Here is a 22,202-nt window from a genome sequence, read left to right as displayed (position 1 = left end):
TGGATCAAGGGGAAATCACATTGCTGCCAGTGCAGAGCCAGGCTTGTGGCCAGCACCAGGGGATCCCCCTGGCTGCTCCGAGTACCTCCGTATCTAGTAGTAAGATGAAGTCAAAGACACCAGCAAGACCAGCAAAGGGATCAGGCTCCCTTGGGACAAAGTTGTAGAATTACCTGGCTGGGTTAAATAACCTAGCCAACCAGGGGCCGGTAGAGGACAAAGGGAACCTGGAGACCAGTAGAGAGAAGCCATCCTGTGATCTGTTGCAGAAATAAGGACAGAAGCCTATATTCTCCCTTACCTGCTGTGCCACATGGAACTTTATATTTCACCCAATTTCTATTTTCTTTTCCCCAGAAGGGCAGCAATTCTCAAGTCCTGACCACAGTTCCCCTTTACTCTCTTAAAAATGATTGAGGACCCAAGGTTTTTGAGTTATATCAACATTTACCATGGTAGAAATTAAAGCCAATAACTTTAAAAGTGCTTATTCACTTTAAAACAATAAATACATTAACTTTTTTAAAAAATGAAAATGACCACTTTTCAAAACCAAACCAAACCAAACCAGTGAGTGAAGTGCGACATTATTTTTCCACATTTGCAAACCTTCAATGTTTGGCTTAACAGGGGACATTTATGTGTCAACATCTGCTTCTGCATTTGGTCTCTCGCAGTGCCACTTGAAGCCTCCCCAAGATGTGTAGTTGGGCAAGGACCTCACAGACTCCCAGGGTCCTAGGGCCATATTTTGGAGGGCATCTTGTACCATTGTTTTTAATCCATACATTCTAGAAAAAAAAAAAGAAAGGAAACCAAGACAAAACTGGAGGAGGAAGAGACATCCCAAACATCCTAGCTCAGGAGTTGGAGGATGTAATCTGTAAGGTGGTTTTGGAATGCCTCTGCTCTGTCCCTTGGAGAAAGGAACAGCCACTGTGTGAGGCTCAGTTGTAAGATGGGATACTTTTTTTTTTCTTTTGAGGTGAGCGTGGAAAGAAGGGTGCATGCCAGATAGCCAAGGAGGGGGAGCAGGGGCTTTTGTAACTGTGGTGTCTCAGTGTCTGCAACCCTACCTCCCCCTTCATGGGCAAATCCTCTACTGCATGAGTTTGGGTGAGTCCTCCCTCTTCCTCCAGAGCTACAGAAGCAAGAGCTCTTCTCACATCCTGGAGGTTACAGAATGAACACACATCTGAGGCTCACTCTACCATATTCCTGATGGTCCCTAATGTATGACCTTGACTGGGTTTCCAGCTATACAACTTCCCAAGATCCCCGTGTGCTTGCTGAATTTGACCCCAGCCTTCCTGCCTATCTGTGAATACCTGTGTCCTCATGGATTCTTTTCTAAGTCAGAGCCCTGGAGAGGGCTGGGGGAAGGCCCGACTCCACTCCGCTCTCCTGTATCCCACCACCTGCTGCCTGGCTGCTCTCCCTGCACCTGGCCTTGACTTCCCATGGTACCCAGAATAACCCTGCAGAGAAGCACCTTCATAAAACTGTCCTGCAAGAGCTGCCAAGCCTCACCAATTCACTGAGGAGCCTGAATGCAGGGTCCTCCCCTCACACCTCAGGTCCTCAACAGATTCCTTCAAATGGCAACAACTTAAACATTACTTAAAAATTAAAGAATATTTGTAAAACAGAAGGCAAGAAAATAATTCATGATCCACCATATGTTTTGTGATTCCTTTAGAATGACCTTGCAACCAAAGAGGTCACAGGTGTGGCTATGTGCTTTGGCCACCAGAACGCAGATGTGACATAAGTCACATACGTGAGCAGGTATAATACGCTGCACTGTGGAGAAATAGAATAGACATGAACTATATTTGTGCTTGAAAGGTTTAGCTTAGCCTCCTTGTTTTTCTGCCATGAGAAAGAGGAACACAGCTCAGGGAATGTTGTACCTTCAGTCAGGCCCCAGATCAGACTCTTGCCTGGAGTGTGGTTGCAGGCCACTGAGGGTCTGAGGTTGTTCAGCAGTAAAAGTTGTTTTGCAGAAGAAACTAGACTGACAGAATTGACATGCTAAGTTCTGTGGAGTCACTGTGCCCTGATCACATAAATCCTCAGACACAGCTGAGGTTGCACTGACTTCAGATCAACAACAGTTCCACAACCTGTCACTTGGCTGTTTTTATCCAAGTATGGAGGCAAGACAAGGGCCTGGCAGGGGACAGCTTAAGGTGGGAAGCTGTTACCACACTTTAGGCACTGGCTCGTCCACACCACACACTGTGGGAGAGGAGATGATGATGGCTGGGTAGGTGTGGAGAGGGACCCACCAGGGTTAAGGGACTACACCAGCTACCAACAAGCCCTTACCCGGAACCTGTAGCCAGGAGGGGCTGGTGATCCCCCTGTAGCCCCCAAACCCACCCCCCAATTCCTCCAACACCTGCTCCTTCACTGCTCAATTTTAATGATCTTTTATCTTTGGGGGGCTAAGGGGAACCCAGAGGGGAGCACCTGGCTCCTAAAAACAAAGATGGGCCTCAAGTTCCAGGTAAAGGTCACTGTGAAGCTAGCGGCACCTTCCCATGGGTTTTCCACAGCTGCTCTCAGCTCGTCCCTCTAAGGTACATGGCTGTGATGAGCACCATCTACTCACTGCCATGGGAGGTGAGGCTCGCACTTTCCATATACACTCCCAGTGGGCAGGAGTCACATCCCCACTGCTCTCCATTGTATCCCCAACTGCCCAGCACAGTGACTGGCTCAGTGTAGGTCCTCATTCCCACATTCAGCTAGCAGGTGTAAACCCACCGTGAGAGGGCTATGGGGAGGGGAAACGCTGTTGCAGCCAACATATCCCAGCTGTGGCGTCCTCAGGCCAGCAGGCACTGAGCTCTCTAGGACTGGCTTGTCACTAGCCATATGGACCAAGAACGTTACTTTAACATAGGACAAAAATGGTGAATTTAGGTTTATCTTTTTCTTGAAATGGAACAGGTCTGCCTCATGGCTAGAGCAAAGGGTGTAGTTATGTACTCACAACAAGTGGAGAATAATTTAGAAAATTTTAAATAAGTTGCTAATAAAAGTGGGTTCCCTCTCATCTTCTCCCAGTAATTTGAGCACTCCTTTTCATTGCAAACTCCTTTTCAAAGTGTTTATTTGTTCTCAGTCAGAATACCACTTTTGAAGGGTCTGGCTCTACCCTTCTGATTCCCTGGTGTACCACCAGTATCTGAACAAACACTGTACTTTCCTAAAAATAAAACCTGAACTATTGCTTCTCTACGGCTGACAGACCAAAAAGTCTGGACCTTAAAATAAAAGTCATCTTTTGACCATTTTTGGTTAAGGCTACTATCTTCAGCTTTTCAATGACAAGTAATGCTTTACATCACGACAAACTAAAATTCTAACACCCTGAGAAATGGACAACCACTTGCTGACTTTGGTTGTTCCTCAAGAGTTGTTACTACTTGTGGAAAAATTCGAGGTGGTAAACATCAGTATCACTTTATGGCCTGGTACCACACTGTGTCCAAAGGGTGGTGGCTCCTCCCTCTACTAACAGGTACTAAGAGAGACCTTAAAATTGAATATTCAGGTCCACAGGATTTTCAACTCCTACATTTATACCTAGTACTTCGATAAGATCCCACAAGAGGGTACATATGAACATCTTATGCAGTCTTTATGTACATCTGCAATAGACATTTATCTTCACATAGAAACTTAAAAAAATACTTTAACATAATACACTGTACTGCAGAGAACTAGAATATATTACACTGCTAAAATATTCATATAAATACTATATATGCAGATTCACTCCATTAGAAAAATTCGTCTACTACAATATTAAAGACCAGTATCAGCAAAGCCCAAAGAAAAACTATCTGAACAGTGGGGACACTAGAAATAACAACTATGAGGTTTATAAACCAGTGGTGGAAAGAGAACTCTATATATTTGCTATTCTGTCATAACAGGCACAATAATCTGAAATACAACTTTACAGACTAGCAATGTATAAAAATACTTTTTAAACAATACTGTTGACAGGTATACTAGCACTTAAAAACAACAACCACCATCAAACAGTTGTGTAGTTATTTCTTTTGAGGACCTACTAAAACAATTTACTGCCCTTGGCTAGCTCTTAAACACCGACCTGGAAAGCAAGTTCTATCACCCATGTGCACACCACACACACACACAACCACAGATTAAAACAATCTCCTCTATCTATGGTGCATACTGATGAGTCACTGATCCGCATCAATCTCACAAGGCATGAGCTGATGTGTTTGGAGCCTGTTTCCAGTTCCAGGTTTGGGATGGATGAACAAAGAGGCAAAAGCAAGGTGGAATTTGTGTGTGTGTGTATATGGTTTCTATTTCACGTAAAGGCCTTGGGTGGAAAAGCGCTTAGTCTGGCATATCAATATTTAACTTGGGGGGTGGAGGAACATATTTTCCAGGGCTCTGTGTTATAACCACCCTGGCCTTCTTTCCAAACATTGGAGCAATTTTTGGAGCTTCTGGACCGGATGTTTCCTCTGCATCTTCGCTATCTTCATGATGGAGATCATATGAAATGTTCCCATATTCTCTTAAAAATGGGAAAATTTCAAGCAGAAACTGACAGAAATCTCTGCGAATACCAAACCACCAATGATTGCCTCCTTTTCGCCTAAACGTTGTAGCCATCAAAGTTATTAACGAGAGCCAAAGGGGGACAAAGATGGAGATGTAAGAGAATGTATTGTGCCCATCCAATCTGTGAACCAGTAGGACCTCAAAAGTGAGCAGAGGCACGACAATCGTTATCCAGCTGATGGCCATGGTGACATGTGTTCTTCGCTGTTCGGCTACCACATCCAGGGATCGCAGGAACAGAAGGGACCAGACGATGTAATACAGGACGACCAGGCAAAGAAACGACATGAGGATCCACAGGGGGACGAACACCACCAGCCACGGCCAGTGGATAATCCTGTCCAGCCTCAAGGCAATAAAGATGAACTGCAGGATGTTGACTGAGCACAAGATCTCCAGCTCCAGCGACCTATCGTGTCGGAAGCCCCAGACACAGGCAGCCACAGACACAGGGGAGACGAAGAAGAGTGGCATGAAGACCAGCAGCCAGAAGTGGGTCCCTCTCTCCACACGGTCACAGACTAGGACTTCGAACATGAGCAGCAGCAGGTGGATGCCTACGGCGATCAGCATGGCTTTGAACTCTACGCAGGCCTCCCCCTCGGTGCGGTAGCGAGGGTTGCGGGCCCAAACGCCAGCGCCCACCGAGGCGCCCGCGATGACCAGGAGCTTCCACAGCCATATGGGGGCGAAGACGGCCCAGTAGCTCCACTGGATGATGCCGTCCAGACGGAGGGGCAGCAGCACGGAGAAGAGCAGCAGGCAGGCGTAGATTAGGAACTTACTCGGGTTGAAGTCCTGGAACAGGCCCCTGGGGTTCATGGCGGAAGCCGCCGTCCACCTGCCTGAGCCTTCTGCTCACGCGGCTCCGCACCCGCGTCCCTACAGCTCCCAGGGCCCGCCGCCTCCTTGGCTTGGCCTGCCCCGGCTCTAGGTGGACATCGGCGGGGGCCAGCCAGGAGGAGGCTCTGAGCCGCGGCACCGAGAGACCGGAACACGTGCGCACGCGGTCACGTGACCTGGCCGGAAGCGCGCTGGGGCACGGCGTGCGCGGGCCCGGGGCTGCGCGGCGTCTACGAGGGGGGCGCTGCCTCGGCCCCGCCGCCAGCTGGGTGGGGGCCCGCTCTGTTCGCTTTCATTCCGCACCCATCAGGGGAGGCACCTGCTGCGTGCAGCACCCGGAGGGGCCGGGAGCGCTACCGAGTCCTCAGCTGGCGCGTAGGCAGCGACCGGGCCGCGACCTCAGGCGGACGCTTCCTGGCGGCGGCCGGAACGAGGAGGCGGGATTGAGCTCACATCCTCCCAGCCGGCTCGGGGGCGGGGCGGGGGCGGAGCCCGGAGAGGGCAGGGGCGGGGCTTGGAGGCGCGGTCGTCTCGGTGCCCCTCTCTCCCCTGCAGCTCGCTGCCTCTCTCCCGGTACAAATCTGGGGGCTCTGCTTCCCGCGGCGAGGCTCCAGTGCCAGTGCGCGGAGTAAGGAACGGCATGGACACGAGCAAAGGCGGGGGCCGGCGAGTGTGAGCAAGGGAGTGGGTGCGGGTGACCGTATGACTGCCGAGGACGCAGGTACACAGTGTGGGCCAGCGCGGGTCTGTGTGGACCTTAGCGCGAGACAGTGGATTTGACCCAGGACTCGGGAGGGAGGCCCAAGTGTGCAATCAGTGCATGGGATAAGGTGGCTCCCAGGGTAGAGCTCCACCTGACTGGGCAACAAATATTCTCAAGCTCCATGTGAAGTGCCTGTGCCGTGTGTCTAGGCTGCGGCGATCTTTTTACCCCTCCTTTTCACCCCAGGAGTGGAGAGCGGGTGCAGGCGAGGGTGCTAGGATTCTACAGGACCCAAAGCAACGTCCTGAGGGAGCAGGTGAGGAAACTGGTCCTGGATAGGGATTCTTTTGGCTGTAAGTCACTGCAACAGATTAGCAGCAAAGTTGCAAGTTAGATTCAAGGCTCCCGACTTCCAAGTCCCTAAACCTCATTTTGACTCCTGCCTGGGAATGATTCTTGAAGAATTGTGTTGGGGAAAGGGCACCAAACCAGAGGTCAAGAAATTTGGTTCTGGTCCAGGCCAGCTACTCACCAGTTGTAAAACCTATGCAGATTGTCCCTTCTTTTTCTGGGCTTAAGTTTCCTTGTCTGTGAAGTTGGGGACTGATCAGTAAGGGCTACAAAGCTGCAATCGGTCTTTGATTTGGAGCACCTCTTTCTCTCTTGACGGCTCAGCATCCCCCCCCCCCCGCCCCCCAAGGATTTCTACCTCCTTTTCTCTTTGCCTCCCTGCTCAGCAGAACTCTGGTTGTCTTTCCTGCCTTTCAGCCCCCACTGGTCTCACCTGGTCTGGTTCCCAGAAGTGGGTGTGGGATGCCAATACAAAAGTCCTGGACTCTGAGGTGGGGGAAGTCATCAGAGGAATGCATGGGCCATCAGAGTCTCTGTGGAGTAGCAAGGAAGAGCTTTCAGGGGGAAACAGAATACTTTCCTGCACCCTCCCAACCCCAGCTTCCAGCTCATCCACAGGGATGTGGGAATCAAGATCCAGACCCAGCAGATAGCTTTCTCTGGACATGGCAGGCATCTGTAGAATGCACATGAAGCACCATGTGGAAAGACCAGTCCAAGTGCTCAAAGGTCTCCAACAACTCACCTGCTCCCACCTCTAGCAGGGGCAGTCAGGTGGCCCTGGAGGAATAACTCCTAGCTGAGTGAGCATCAGTTCTGAACACTGATTTCCAAAGAGCCTCTGGGGAGTCACTGTGGGGACATTCAGCTAAGTTGAGCCTGGCCTTTCTCCATGAGCCCTCTCCTTAACCAGAGCCAGAGCCACTATAATCATTTTGCATAATGGCTTTTTGGTACTCTTTCAAGAAAGATCTGTCAGCTGAAACAAATTTTTAAAAAATTGAAACCCCGACATCACTCCCAACTTCCTCTTCATCTGTAAGATGGGCTAATTAAAGCTTGTAGGGTTGTTTTGAGGATTAGATGAACCCACACATGAAACTTTGCATTTTGCATTTAGAGAAATGAGAATGATGAATATTACCACATGGAGGAAAATAGAGCCTGTGGAGGGGAAGAACCTGCTGGTAGCACCCTGCCCCCCCAGGAGGTGATGGCTGAGCCAGGTCCAGGTCCGATTGTGAGGACAGTTGGAAATCCTCCCCAATTTGTACAGTCGGGTGACCTCAGGGCCTCTGTGCCAACTTAGTGACAAAGAGGAGTTTGGAGTCTATTTCCCCATCTTTTTTCTTTTTAACTTTATTATTTATTTATTTTTAGGTGGTGCTGAGGATCGAACCCAGGACCTTGCACATGTGAGGCAAGCGCTCTACCACTGAGCCATAACCCCAGCCTGTTTCCCCATCTTTCATGTTCTTCATTTAGAACAAGTGCATGATTTCTTCCTTCCAAGACAGGAGTGTTGAGGTGCCCAGTCATAGTTCAGTGTGCCCCTGCTGCCCAGCTCCTGAGGGAAGTCAGAGCTGGCTTCCAGGTTTGTGACAAGGGATACTGACTGTTGTCATCCTGTAGCTGGTGTTCCGGGCCTGCAGGCTCTGCTCTGTACCTCAGACTTGCCCCTGTGCTGTTTTTTTTTTTTTTTTTCCCCTGAGATAGCTGGTCTCTCAGTGACCTGCCTTGTCTTTATTTACCTTTAAAGCTAATATGGATTGTCTACCAATGCCAGGAGCTCAATGACACAGCCACCCTCAAGGCTGGCACACACACCAAAGCTAAGTTTGTCCAGAGGGGTTTCTAGATGTGATGCTTCCGGTTACCATTGCAGGCCTGTCTTGCATGAGTTGAGATACATGGTGGTTAGGGAGTGCAGAGGGTGTGAAGGTCACTGTCCTGAAATGTGTTCCTCCTCCCCTAGGATCTCTCCCTTGCTTGGCATCCTCAGTCCCAGCCGCCCTGTGACCTCTGAGGTCCTCCTGATCTCACCCAGGTCCACTGCTGATCAATGCCCCTTTTCATGGTCTGTATCAGCTAAGCCAACCTGTCATTCCCTTGAATATCCATGCGTGATCTCCCCATCCATTGGCCCCGCTTTTCTCTCTGGAAGGGCCTACCTCATGTAGCTACTCTTTCTTCCTGGACTGCCAAAATCCAAGACAGGCCTGCCAGCCCTTGGGAACTTTCTCTGCCCCTGACAGACCAGTGACCCTGGTCTCCCACACTCCCACCTCTCCTTGCAGCGTCCTCCTCCTGTCTCCCTGCCTCCCCATCACCAGCATGCACCCTCCCACACTCACTGCAGAGGAGGCTGTGGAGCCGTGGGAGATAAGGTCCAGTTACAGGTCTCATTTCACTGGGGTTGTGTTTGATTGACTCCATGAACTTTGAACTCTAGATCCCTGCTGGCACTTATGTCATATGGATGTTTGAGAAATGTTGGTTGAGTGAATGGCTGAGTGAGTTCAACCTGTCATGGCTCTCCTCTCACTGCTATGTGCCAGGCCCTGGGCCCTTCCCTCCCTGTCCAGGGAGAGCTTTCTGTAGTAGCTCAGTATGAGTTATTATTACTGCTGAAACAAATTGCCACACCCTTAGTGGTTTAAAGCAACATCTGTTGATTTTCTCCCTGTCTCTGAGAGTCAGAAGTCTGGGGCCCAGCTGGTGCTCTGCAGGAGTCTTGGGAGGCTGAGACACAGGTGTTGGCGCCCTGGTGATGACTCTGGTTCCCAGTTGTGTGTTGGCAGAATTCAGTACCATGGAGTTGTAGGACAGAAGTCATTTCCTTGTTGGCTGTCGGCTGGGTTCATTCTCAGGCCCTCTGTTTCCTGGCTTGGCAAGTCTTCACGTGTGAACTCTATGGACTCCGCCTCTCTTCCCTTTTTAAGGGCTCATGGGATTTAATTGGGCCCATCCCGATATTCCTGGGTCATCTCTATTTTAAGGTTAGTCTGGGTAACTAGACTAACAGTCTTCTGCAAAATCCTTAGACTTTTGCTCAGTACCTTGACTCCTCCCGCTCTAAGCAAGGAGATGGCCTAACTTCAGAGCGCCATTGGTCTGGGAGAACCCCAGTCTCCAGGGAGAGGGGGGCCCTGACCTTGTGCCTCTACCTCCCCAGGTTGTTCTTGGTGATCACTGAGCATGCTCTTGGTCCTGGACCCTGGGCTTCAGTCAGATTCCTTCATGGCCTACAGTCTCAAGAAACAGGATGCTCTTGCTGAATGTGCTCTAAGGGACTGGCTTGGAGCCAAGGGTAGCCCAGTATAGGAAGCCCAGGGAAGTTTCCCTTTCAGACCTGTATGTGGATTTGCTCTCATTAGCTTTTTCACAAGGAAGTCACAGCCCATAGGACCCCTTCTGTCAGCCGGGGTGCCCACCATTGCCCCTCAGGCCCTGGTTCCTAAATAAAACATGCTCCAACCTCTCTTTGCAATAACCTCCCCCTGTCTTCCTCCCCATGGCTGGAACACACCCTCCCACGCTCACTCTGAAGGCCCCTGGCTGCCCTGTGAACCTTGCTCCCTGACCTTGGCAAGTAACTTAAGTCTCTGGTCCTCCTCTATGAAATGGAGATAAGTCCCATGAATGTAAGGGTAAAATGAAACCATGTATCAGAATCTAGAATATGTTGATTTTCCTGTCCCAGTAGTAACTATTGTTAAACATCTCTTTGGGGCCCCCCCTTCCTGAAGAATGGGAACCCGTGATCCAAAAGCCGTTCACACTACAGTGTATTGTCATCCTGTTTGCCGGTGATTCTCAGGCCCCTGTAATTTTCTCAAGGACAGAGACCAGTCTCTCATCTGTATCAGCAGTTGCCAGCACAGGCCTGCAGGTGGTAATGTATCCAGTAGAGAGCAGCGGGTGGGAAGGTTGGAACTGATGTGCTCTTTTCCCAGGGTTGAGCAGCAGAGCACTTGCCATCCTCCTGTCTAAAGCTGACAGGCCTGGGGTTTGCAGGGAAGTGTTTTGGAGCTTGCAGGAGGAACTCCCAGGGCACACAACTCCTCATGCTTGTAATGAGCTCATTTTACAGATGAGGAAACTGGGGCCCAAGACCATGACTACAGTTCTCTGCTAAACCCCCAGCTACAGACTTTCTGCAGAGCCCTGCTATAGGTCTCACTGGCATCCAAGCCCTGTCCTCAATAATCTTCTCCACCCCCTGCAAGAGCCAGGCCCCAATGACCATCCCCCCTAAAGTCATCTCCCTCCCTACTTATAGCTCACGGTTTTAATTCTCCTATTTATCAAGTGGTCACTAAATGCATGCTCACTTTAGAAATAACTGGAAATTGCTGAAAAAAGGAAGGGGGATGGGACTTTTATTCTTACTACCTACAGAAACTCATCGTGAGCACTTTGCTGTTTTTTTTCTTTCTTCCAGTTACTGTACCCTGCAAAGAGATGTCATTATCCACATGCCATCTCATTCTGCTGTTTCCTTAACATGAATCCTAAGACTCACTTGGTTTCTCGTGTTAGCATCTCTGGATTCTGCACCAGCCAGTCGAGGGTCCTTCATAGGCACTGTCGGTTGGCCTGGGTTGAAATCCAGTTCTTCCAGAGGGCAGTTTTGTTTTCCCCGACTGTCATCTAAGTGTGCTGCCAACTTGAGACGACTTTAAACTCAAATTCGTTACAGCGTTTGCATGAGATGCTTTGGGATATCTTCATGCAGATTCAGAATCAAAACTTGTTCACATTGTCAGGGCCATGCTTGAGGCAGAGATTTCCTGGCTAACTTTCTGGCTAAGAAGTGTTTATAATTTTTCTTACACCCAAGAAATAGCCCTTTGGGGTCTTCACTGAGATGTCTCTTACTAGGTAACCCACCCTGGGTTTTGTTTTCCTTCATGATATGTGAAGCAGTGTCTTGCCTGGCAAGACAGCTGTGTCCTAAGTGTGATAAAATGCACAAATAGAACATTTCTCGACTCCCATAAATGTCTTCGTAGTGGTCACATTAATATTCTATCATGGGGTTGTGGCTCAGTGGTAGAGCACTTGTCCCGCATGTGTGAGGCACTGGGGTTCGTTCCTCAGCACCACATAAAAATAAATAGAGGTATTGTGTCCATCTACAACTAAAAATAAAAAAAAATATATTTCATCACAGGTTTGTCTAGTCCTTTACCCTTGCTGTGGCCTTTTTTTTTTTTTTTTAACAGCTTCTTTTGCATTTAGCTTATTTCTATAGGGTAGATTAATCTATTCAGTAAAAGACATTTTTGCTCAGTCCTGTCCTCCCCAGGAGTGGTCAAGAATTCCTGAGACGGCGTGATGTGGGTCAATGATGTGTACTGCCTCATAAACAGACATTTGAAAAATGTTATTTCTAATTTCACTCTGAGTTACCTATCATTTTTCACCTGTTGATTCAAAATAACAAAAACAAAAAGAACTATAAATAAATCCAAATCCTCTATGCGCCACTCAGAGCCAGGCCCTGAAGTTGCCCAATGAACAATGTGGGGTTCTTGTCATTGAGAGACTGTCTAGCAGTGTGGAAGGCCAACAGCATAAACAGGTGACATTAGGGCCACAGGATCTTGGCACTGCCCTGCATTAGAACTTTGGAGGCTTCTCATTTCTCAACAGAAAATCCAAATGCTTACTTTGCTCTTCAAGACTCTGGCTGACCATCTGGACTCATCTCTGGCCTCATCTCCTAGGGCCCCAACTTCCATCTCTTCCTCAGACCCCCAGACCAGACCCATTGCCACCTTGGTTGTCAATTGGTATGTTTACATAGATGGTTTTAATAGGGAGATTTATCTGAAATATAAATCTGGGCCCACATACATGCTCACTATGGTTTTGGTGTGGTTAATTCTCCCAAGTGCATGTGCTGGGGGCGTGGTCCTCAGTGTCAATATTAAGCCATGGGAGAACCCCTAAGAGGTAGGGCCTAGCTGGAGGTGGTTAGGTCATTGGGGGCATCACCCATCCTCAGAAGGGACTAATGTTGCTCTCTCAGAGTGAATTAGTTCCTTTGAGAATGGATAGTTATACAAGAGCAAGCTCAATCCCTGATCATCTCTGGCTTCCTGTCCCTTCATGAGATTGCTCTTGCACACGCTTCTGCCTTTGATGCTGACTGCTGTGAGGCCCTCACCAGAGTGGAGCAGAACTTTGAGCTAAGTAAGCCTCTTTCCTTTATGAATTTCCCAGTTTCAGGTATTTTGTTATAGCCATGGAAAACCATCTAATATAGCACTTTAAGCTGTTCACTCATCACTCAGATGTTTTAGCTAAATCATCTGCTGGGGCCTGGTATGGATGGGGCCCTGTGGATAAAGGTAGTGCCCTGTGATCCCTGTCCCAAAGACTGAGTACACTCCTATACAGTCACAGAGCACAAAAAATCATTGGAAATAAACTTTAGGGGGACAGTCAAGCCTACTGGGTGATCAGGGGAGAAGGTAATGCTTTTGGCTGGCACAGAACTCCAAACTAGACCCATGCCAAGAGGATCTTGGGTCAAAGAAGGGACCACCTGAATCCAAATCCTTGCTCTGCCATTTAACTATCTGGGTTCCCTTGACCAGATGACTCAGCTTCTCTGAGTGCAGGTTTTTTCATCTGTTAAGACAGGGATAATAATATTAGCTATATACATTCATACGTTTAGTCCCTGCTTAAGGCATGTATGCATGCCCCTCCCCGGGAGCCTCCTGGCTATTCCTTAGATTGCATAACTTGGGTTGTCCTTGAGTTATACCGCACCCTAGGCAAACATTGATCACCCATTTCCCTTCTTCACTCTGGGTCTGGTTCAGCTTTATATACCAAGGAGGCCCTGGTGGAGCAGGGGTTCTTAGATGCAGGTCCATGAGTAACTGGCTGAACACAGGCAGATTCCTGGGTCTCCACCCAGACTTACCGAGTCAGACTCCTTACTGGTGGGGCCCTGCATCCAATTGTGGGTAAAGCTCCCCAGATGATTCCAGTGTGCAGCCAGGTTTTAGATGCCTTAGCCAGATGGCCCCTGAAAAGCCCTTTTAGCCATTGCCATCTGTGTCGCTGTGCCCATCAAGTACCCATGCAGTGTGGGAGCTCTTCCTTCAGTGCCTGGGCCAGGGCCCATCTTCTGCTTTCGTCAGGGATGTTCTTCTGGTACTCATCCTCCAGGTGAACCCCAGGACCACCCGCTGAGCCTGCTGAGTCTAGAAATAAATCTCTAGCAACTGTCTGGGGCTGTGTTCTGAAGGTCTTCTGCGAGGAGGGCAAACAGCTACCTTGGGACACACCAGCAGAGTCACCGACAGGGTCTCACTGAGTTGCTTAGCACCTTGCTAAGTTGCTGAGGCTGGCTTTGACTAGTGATTCCTTCCTTCTCAAATGGCAGTTCCACCAAAGATGGAAAATGGAACTCCTGGGAGCTCCCACTTAAGAGTTTTCCCTTATAAGAACATAAAAATTATTTTCTGTTGCTGAGATTCTTTCCAAATTGCTCAAAACAGCCATAAACCTCCCAGTTTTATTTAGGGATGCTCTGGGGCAATGGGGGGCTGTTCAGGTAAGAAATTCCTACTGCAAATGCAGCTTTACAAAAATTTCCCCACAAGACAAGTAATTTCTTGACATCCAAGTGTCTGCACAGAGCAGGAAGGTGATGAAAGAGGTTGCTTTGCAGTTTCTAAGTGGATCATTGATCAACTAAGTAAAAATGGAAAAGATTTACAATCATTAGCTCCAGGAGAGATAGATCAGCAAAAGGAACTTCAAAGATCAGGTGGGTGGGGTGTGGTTGGGGGGGTGCAGGGTGTAGAGGTACAACAAACACCTATGATATTTTTTTCTTTTAGTTAACAAGAAACCAGGGACATATTAAGAAGTGAAGAGAGGGCTCATATTCCCCTTTTTGTCTAAAAGTGACTTTGGAAGTAGGAGGCATTATTGACACTGCTAAATAGTGTGACAATGATGGAGATAGTCAGAAGAGCCTGTTTGTTGTATTCCTGCATCTTCAAGGGCCCAGACTTGCCCAGGTCACAGGGGTGGAGACGAGGCTCAGAAAGACACCAAGCACCTGGCTCAGGCATTGGGGCATCCATCGAGCATCTTCACAGCAGTGCAGGGGATGCGACAGAATGAATGTTCATGCTAATTTCCAACCTGGACATAAAAAGAGAAAAGCCTTGATAGTTCCATCGAATAGCTGGTTAGAAGTTGTTTTTAAAGAATGATTTACTAAATATTATAGTTGATCCAGCTGCCATAACAAAATATCATGAATTGGGTAGCTTAATCAATGACATGTTTATTTTTCATGCTTCTAGAGGCTGGAAGTTCAAGATCAAGGTGGTAGCGAGTTTTTGGTGAGGGCTGCTTCTTGTGTGTTCTCAGGAGGCAGAAGGGAAAAGTGAGCTTCTGGTATCTCGGTTAAGAGGACATTAATCCCATTGGTGAGGGTAGAGCCCTCATGACTGCTCAGAGGCCCCACCTCCCAACACCATCACACTGAGGATGAGGATGTCAGCAGATGGCTTTTGAGGGAGACACAAACATGCAGACCACAGCATCAATTTCTAATCATTAAAAAACATATTGAGGGGCTGGGGTTGTAGCTGAGTGGTACAGCACTTGCCTAGCACAGGCGAGGCCCTGGGTTCGATCCCCAACATCACATAAAAATGAGTAAATAAAGATATTGTGTCCAACAACAACCAAAAAAATAATATTAAAAAAAAACATATTGACCCTGGGTGAATGGACAGGTGGGGAAGGAGAGCCCCTCTGGGATGTAGTGATTGAGGCAGTACAGGGATTAGGATTTTGAGAGGATGCTGGGAGGGGACTTCTCCCCATGCCCAGAGCATAAGGTGGCTGTGTCACCTCACTCACTGAGCACAGCCCCCAGGAGTAGCAGGTGGGTAAGGCAAGTGACCTGGCCAGCTGGGAGGGGATGGGCTGGTTTTAGCTGAACTCCTGTTTTAGTGGCTTGAGGTCCAGACACTGAAATGCATGTTGCTGCCACTAAAGGCTCCTCCAAACAGGAAGCTTTGCTTGCTTCCCATGAGTAGGTGACATTATGGTCACTGTATGACCCCCATCTTCCAGTACAATACCTGGATAGAACCATAGGTCTCTTCTCCTGCTTGTCCTTCCACCCGAATGTGGGGACTGACAGAGAAGATGTCATGAAGAGAACAGAGGCATACAGCAGACCTGGGTCAAAACCAGCTTGCTACGTGGACAACTGAAGCCTGACTTCTAAAGACCATGGCAGAGGTTGGCATCACAAAAAGTGAATACCTTGAGCAGGGCTGGCCAGGGACACACTCCTAGGCTCTCCTGCCAGCTTCCTGGTCCACGGTGGGCAGCCCTAGTTTTCTTGACCTGCCCTCTGTCCCCTGCAGGGCTGCTTCTTAGCTTAGTGCCCTTGAGGGTGGGTTCTCACTTCCATTTGCAGGACAGAGTTGTGATTTAAAGCGTGGGCTTTATGCAGGCCAGTCCTGGTCTGAATCCGACCTGCACTACAGTTAGAAAATAATTTGGGTGATACTGCTGTTGACCAGCTGCAGGGCCCTGGGTAAGCACCATGGTGTCTGGGTATGTTTAGGTCCGTGCCAAAAACCTACCCACACTGTGCCACCAGGGCACGATGAGACCCAGGTGCCCATGTCCCCATCCTCTAAGACTGGATTCTAGTTTTTTTATTTTGTCCCAACTCCTCATTTGGTCACAACTGCATTCTTCTTTGAAGATAAAAATAAATAATGTCAATCACTTCCATGGTAAAAACTGTGCCCCCTGCACTATGGCAGGCCGTAAGGCTGTTGTTGTTTATATGTTCACATATGAGGTCCCTGAGGCCCAGAGTACTGGTGGGCAGAGCTGCCAAGAGAGCCCTTGACCCAAGATACACCTCAGCCCGCCCAGATTTGAACTTCCTGTGCTTGGGCTCCTCTACTCAATGAGGACAAGTAGCATTTCTTGAGTGCCTTCTAGGTTCCAAGTGTGACGTAGGGAGATAAAGAAAACCAAGACCCCTGATCTAATCCTCCTCAAGGGAGACTAACTAGAGAGAAGAGGAAGGAGAGGTAGTGGGCAACTTTGACCCCCTCTGATGGGACAAGGGGCTGCTAGGGCCTGGCAGGGCTGAACTTGCATGGGCCCTCGCTGGGCAGGGCAGAGGCTGTAGGGACCTGGCAGCCTGCTCGGGTGCAGTGGCTCCTTGGGGGAGATGACCTAGAATGCATCCGCTCATTAGCAGCCGCCCAGGAGACTGGCCACGTGCCCATCCCCCGGGGCCTCCCTGAGCACAGAGGCTCTCCAGCCCCAGCATACCAGGCACGGTCCCCAGGGCTGCTTTCCCAGGCTCACTGCACAGGCAGGTGCGGCCCAGGTGTCTGGCGGCTTTGGCTCCAGGGTCACGGCCTCCTCATCTAAGCCCTTGTGGGATGCCCTGGAGCTTGGGCTCCGAAGTTTGGGTTGTAGAATCCAAAAACCAATTAGTGTGGGGCTTGGGGGAAAATCTGTCTGAGCAGTGATTTGGCCAAATCTTCAATCACCTGTAAGGCAGGAGATCCAGGCTGTGTGTGACGGCTCCGCTTGGGACAGGCTGCCAAGCAGAGAGGGCCCTGCCATGCCTCTGCTCCCGCCCCAGCTGTCTTCCTGCCCCAGTGCCGTGCAGGTGTATCTTGGGTCAAGAGCTCTCTTGGCAGCTCTGCTGGGCACTTCTCCGAGTGCCCAGACCCCCTTTCCTTGAACACCAAGCAACAGCCTTTCTTGAACACGCAGTCGGCTCTGGGGGGGAAAGAGCTGAGATGTCACCAAGGGTCAGAGCCAGCCACCTGGCTAAGCCTTGGCGGGCTTTCTGCCTCCTTAATGGACGCAGTATCTGGGTTACCCAGACAGCCTGGGCACTGATCTGAACCCAGTGTCCCCTCTGATCATTCTGCAACAAGTACCATGAGCATAAGTTGAGGGTGTCCCCAAATTGAAACTCTGGGGCCTTCCTTGGTGACTTATCTTTCCTTGGTTGGTTTGGCACCCAGTACTAGGCAGGTGCCCTTCTTCATCAGGTGCCTTGGGCTCATTCTGCAGGGTTCTCTAACTTCAGCCAGGACATGTGCCCTTAGGCCAACTGGTGGGGCACAGGAGCTTCTGTCTGGGCCAGGCAGAGAGCTGAGCTTACTGGAGGCCGGAGCTGCATGCAGATGTTAGGTACTTTCAGGAAAAGACATCCACAGGACCTCTTTCGCTTATTCTGGCACATGCACATGGGCACACACACACACACACACACACACACACACACCCTGCTCACCAAGGAACACTGACCCCAGCCATGGCAAGAGAGACCAGACCAAGGTTTTGGGGAGGCTGAGTGGAGGCGCATTTAGCCCAGAAGGTTCCTGGGAAAAGGTGTCTTTGTCCCATGCAGACAGCAGGGGACACGGGACCTGGAGCGTCAATCCCTGGAAGGCTTTCTACATGGTGGGGGTCCACAAAGGTCTTGCTTCTGGAAACACGGCCCACCCTGCTCGGAAACTTCCTGTCCCACGCAGGTCGGCTACTCTTCCAGCCATTCCCGGTGTCTGCTCCTGCTGGAGCTTTCTGAACGTACCCCCAATTCTCTGTGAAACTGAGCTGGCCCCTTCTGGGCTTCCTGGCTCTGCACCTTTGTTATCTCGGTGGCCTCTGCCTTGGTGGCCTCTTTCTGTCTTGCCCTCTTCAGTGCTTAGTGAAATCCTCTTCATTTCTCTTTTTTTAAAAAAAAACTGGTTGAATCTTTATTTCCTGAAGGTATTTTAAAGATACAGCTTTATAAAGGCCTGTAAACATCACATATATATGTAGCTTGATACATGTTTTTGCATTTGAAAATATTGTGTATGTTAAGTGTTTTTACACAAAACACTGAGTAGTAAGAATTTTGCAATTACAGTAACGTCATTAAAAGTTTTAACCAAACAAAAGTGAATGGCACAAGTTGAGCAGTCTTCTGAGATGTTTGTAATAATATATAACCTGATGATTGTGTAATTTTCTGTATAAATAATTTTCATGTTTTTTTCTTCATTAAGTTAAATTTTCTGAACTTCCCTCTCTTTCAATTTCTATTCCTTGTTTAAAACCAAGTATAAACTGTCTTGCTCTCCATACCTTCTCTTTATCAAGTTTTGCAAAAAAGTATGTTATTTCTTGTTCTCCTGAAAATTCTTGGTTTTGATTAGAAGTCATGCCAATAAAGACTAAGTTTGCATAGATCTCCAACATCACATCTTCATATAAAATTTGCTGAGAAGGGTCCAGGCATTTCCATTCCTCATTAGAGAAATCAGTGGCCACATCCCTTCATGTCAATGGTTCCATTTCCTGGCTGTCAGGATGCTTAGTGTTCCCCCTATAGTTTTATTTCAGCTCCTGTGTAGCATAGATACCTCGAAGCATAGAAATGGCCCTCTTCATTTTTCAAGCCCCTCTGAGCCCCACCTCTCCCAGGAAACCCCTGTCTGCATCACTCCATGAAAGGGCTCTTTGCTCTGAAGTCGTCTCTTCTGTTTCCTTACCTGTTAAATGGGACCATATCATGTCATGGATGTGTTGTCAACGTTATCTGAGGTCATCTTCCTGCACCTAACCAGCACTCCATAAGTGTGTCATTCCTTTCCAGACCTAGGCCAGGTGCAGGGGTACAAAGGGGAGACACAGCGGGCAGGGGCGGAGGGAGCTGGGGTGGAGACTCCTTACCTCCCTGAGGCAGGGGGATGCTGTCTGAGGAGCAGAGAAGGCGGGGCTGAGCCTGGTCCTAATTGGGAGGTGGGAGAAGCCACCAGGGAGCTGAAGGGACCGCCCAGATCCTGGTTCCCTGCACTGCAGTTGGGAGAGGCCGACTCAACAGTGGCTCCAGGGCCTGTGGGCTCCTCATCTTGGGGAGGGCTGAATGCAGGGCCCTGACTCGGCTCCGTCACAGCCCTGGGCCTTGCTTTCTGGAATAAAAAGCAGAAAACACGGGTTTGCTCTTTGGGCTGTCATGGAACTAGGCCTAGGTAAGGAGGGTGGTGGGCCCTCCTAGGACCTCCCACTTTCATTTTCCTGTTCCTTACACCATGGTTGGAATAATTGATCTCTGCCAGAGTGCTGAGGCCTCATTCTCCCATGGGGAGTTTGATCTTCTGTTCAGTTCCCCACGTGTGGTGCTGCGGATGGAGCCCAAGGCTTTGCAGCCACAGAGGTACATCCCAGTGTCCCCCACCTGTTCCTTCAGCCCCTCCTGGGCAGAGACTTTGAACAAGGAGGGGCAGGGGTGGGAGAGGCCACGCCCTTTTAGGGTCTTCTGTCTTTGCACCCCTCAAGGGTCTTTTTGGCTCACTGTTGTGCCCTATGCCCGGCACCTGCCTGCCAGATGCCCTGCGCCTGCAAGTTCCAGGAACACGGTGGGTGCACAATATATGCCCCTCCCCTGTCCCTCCACCACTGTGCTCTCAATGCCCAGGAGTGATAGCAGCAGAGACAAATACCCCAGCCTTCATCAAAGTCTACCCGCCCAGGCTTCTGAGTTCATGGCAGGAGTCACGTCCTGATGGCCTGTGGCCCGAGAGTGGGGTGGGCGGGTGCATGCAGGAGGGCTGTTGCTTCCATTTCATGGCTTTGAAATGTGCTGGCCTCTTTCTGGAAATGGCTCTTTTCTTATCACTGAACTTGGCAGCTGCTGGGGAATTTCTGGAGGGAGGGCGGACGATCCTGGAAGGAAACCAAGGTGGGACTCTTGTTTCCCCAGAAGCCCCAACACAAAGAAAGGATGGAGTGGAGGTGGTGTGACGGAGGGGGGTGTTTTTTTGTGTGTGTGTGTTTTTTTTGCTTAAGAACAAGCTGGCTCATGTCAGAAAAAGGAAGGCTGTTACCCTTTAATCTCAAGGGTGGTTTCCTCCAAAGGAGGCTCTAGCTGTGCGTGGGATTTTGGCAGTGGGGGTGCGTGGGGATGGAAGGAAGAAGGTCTCTGCATTCAATGGTGGGAAAGAGTGGGATCCCCTGGTGTGGCAAGGAGGACCAGATTGCCTTGTGAATTTGCAAGTGACCCTGTGACTCAGTGTTTTTATCCTGACTTGACAGATGAAACTCAGACATGTGAAGGGACTTGCCTATGGTCACCCAGCATGTATCGGGGGAGCCGCTATTTTGAACTAGGCCTCTGAGGCTCCAAAGTCATGTTAAAGCATCTCCCTCAATGGGAGAAAGAGCAGGACTCCACGGGCCTGCTATCCTGAGTCTTGCTCTAAATCGTTCCAGACTCTCCCTCCCTCAGAGCTCCCTCTTCCTCTGACCTCCCTGGTAATCCCCAGCCACACCTTCTCCTGCTGCTGAGTCAGTGGGAGACCAGGCTCCAGGCACTGTGCAGGAGTGGGTGGGGACTCTGGGACCGGCAGAACCTGGTGGGATTTCCGAAGGGGACTCGTTCTGCCCTTGAGTGGGGCAGGGAGAGGTGGGCTCCTAGGGAAGAAGGAAGCCTCTCCCTGGGAACTGGGAACAGCCACCAAGAGGTGCCTGCTGCTGGATAGAACGCAGTGTCCCAAAGGCCCCCAGGCCTTTAACTAGGGTGCGCTAGCAGGGGAAGCTGCCTCTGGGTGACAACTGTGCACTCGGTGCCTGGCCCCTACAGGGGGCCTGTCAGGCCTGTCCCTGAGTCTGCCCCATGATCCCTAAAAGCTGCAAAGCTCAACCCCCAGCCTTCGCCTCAGGAAAGGGAACAGGCCCTGTTTGCTTTCCAATAATCCAAAAGATAGGAAAGAAGCTCAGGACAGGAGCTTGTTCATAGGAAAACCATCCAGGACTGCCTGCTATGAGCAGGCCTCTGCTGTCGTGTGGGACCTGAAACAAAGGTAGCTGCTATAAAAAGAACAGAGTAATGAACCGTGGGAGGAAGGGGAGAAACTGGAACCCTCATGCATCGTTGTTGGGAATGTACGATGGAGAATTTCCTGAAGATCCAACAGTTTTACTTCTGGGCACAGCCCTGGATGGAAAGCAGGGTCTCAAAGAGGTATTTGCATACCGGTGCGCAAAGCAACTTCAGTCACAATAGCCAAAAGGTAGAAGCAACCCAGGTGTTCATAAATGGTTGACTAGATACACACACAAAAGAATAAACATAAAAGGGACGATTATTCAGCCTCAAAAAAAGGAAGGAAATTCTGACTCATGATACAGCATACATGAACCTAGGGAACATTATTCCAAGTGGGATAATAGTCACAAAAGAACAAATGCCCAGCAGCTCGGGAGGCTGAGGGAGGAGGATTGCAGGTTCGAGGGCACCTTCGGTAACTTAGCAAAATTCTAAGCAACTTAGTGAGACGCTGTCTCAAAATAAAAAATAAAAAGGGCTGGGGATGTGGCTCCGTGCTTAAGCGCCTTTGGATTCAATCCCTGGTACAAAAAATAAATAAATAAATAAAAAGAACAAATGCTGTATATGATTCCACTTCTGTGACTAGAGGAGTCAGATTTACAGAGGCAGAAAGTAGAATGGTAGATACCAGGAGCCAAGAGGTTGACCAAACCTTCAGGTCAACCTTACCAGGTCAATTCGTCAGTGGCATTTCCTTATCCTGAAGTCTCTTTAATCACCTTGCTATAGTTTAGATTTTTTTTTTTTTTTTTCCCAGCACTGGGT

At 49.4% G+C, this 22,202-nt stretch overlaps 1 protein-coding gene across 1 annotated transcript; it reads right to left on the bottom strand.

Moving 5' to 3' along the window:
• Positions 1-427: 427 nt before the first annotated feature.
• Positions 428-5,876, bottom strand: Tmem185b (transmembrane protein 185B). Its single transcript, XM_076866321.1, has one exon. It carries the CDS (start codon positions 5,440-5,442, stop codon positions 4,390-4,392), a length of 1,053 nt encoding a protein of 350 aa, XP_076722436.1. The 5' UTR covers positions 5,443-5,876; the 3' UTR covers positions 428-4,389.
• Positions 5,877-22,202: the final 16,326 nt, after the last annotated feature.

Source organism: Callospermophilus lateralis, chromosome 9 (assembly GCF_048772815.1).
Source record: "Callospermophilus lateralis isolate mCalLat2 chromosome 9, mCalLat2.hap1, whole genome shotgun sequence".
NCBI lineage: Eukaryota > Metazoa > Chordata > Mammalia > Rodentia > Sciuridae > Callospermophilus > Callospermophilus lateralis.
Note: the sequence above shows the minus strand (reverse complement) of the source record. Positions and strands in the feature narration are given on the sequence as shown.

Coding starts and splice junctions, on each gene's coding strand:
- Tmem185b (XM_076866321.1), bottom strand. CDS start 5,442: ATGAACCCCAGGGGCCTGTTCCAGGACTTCAACCCGAGTAAGTTCCTA.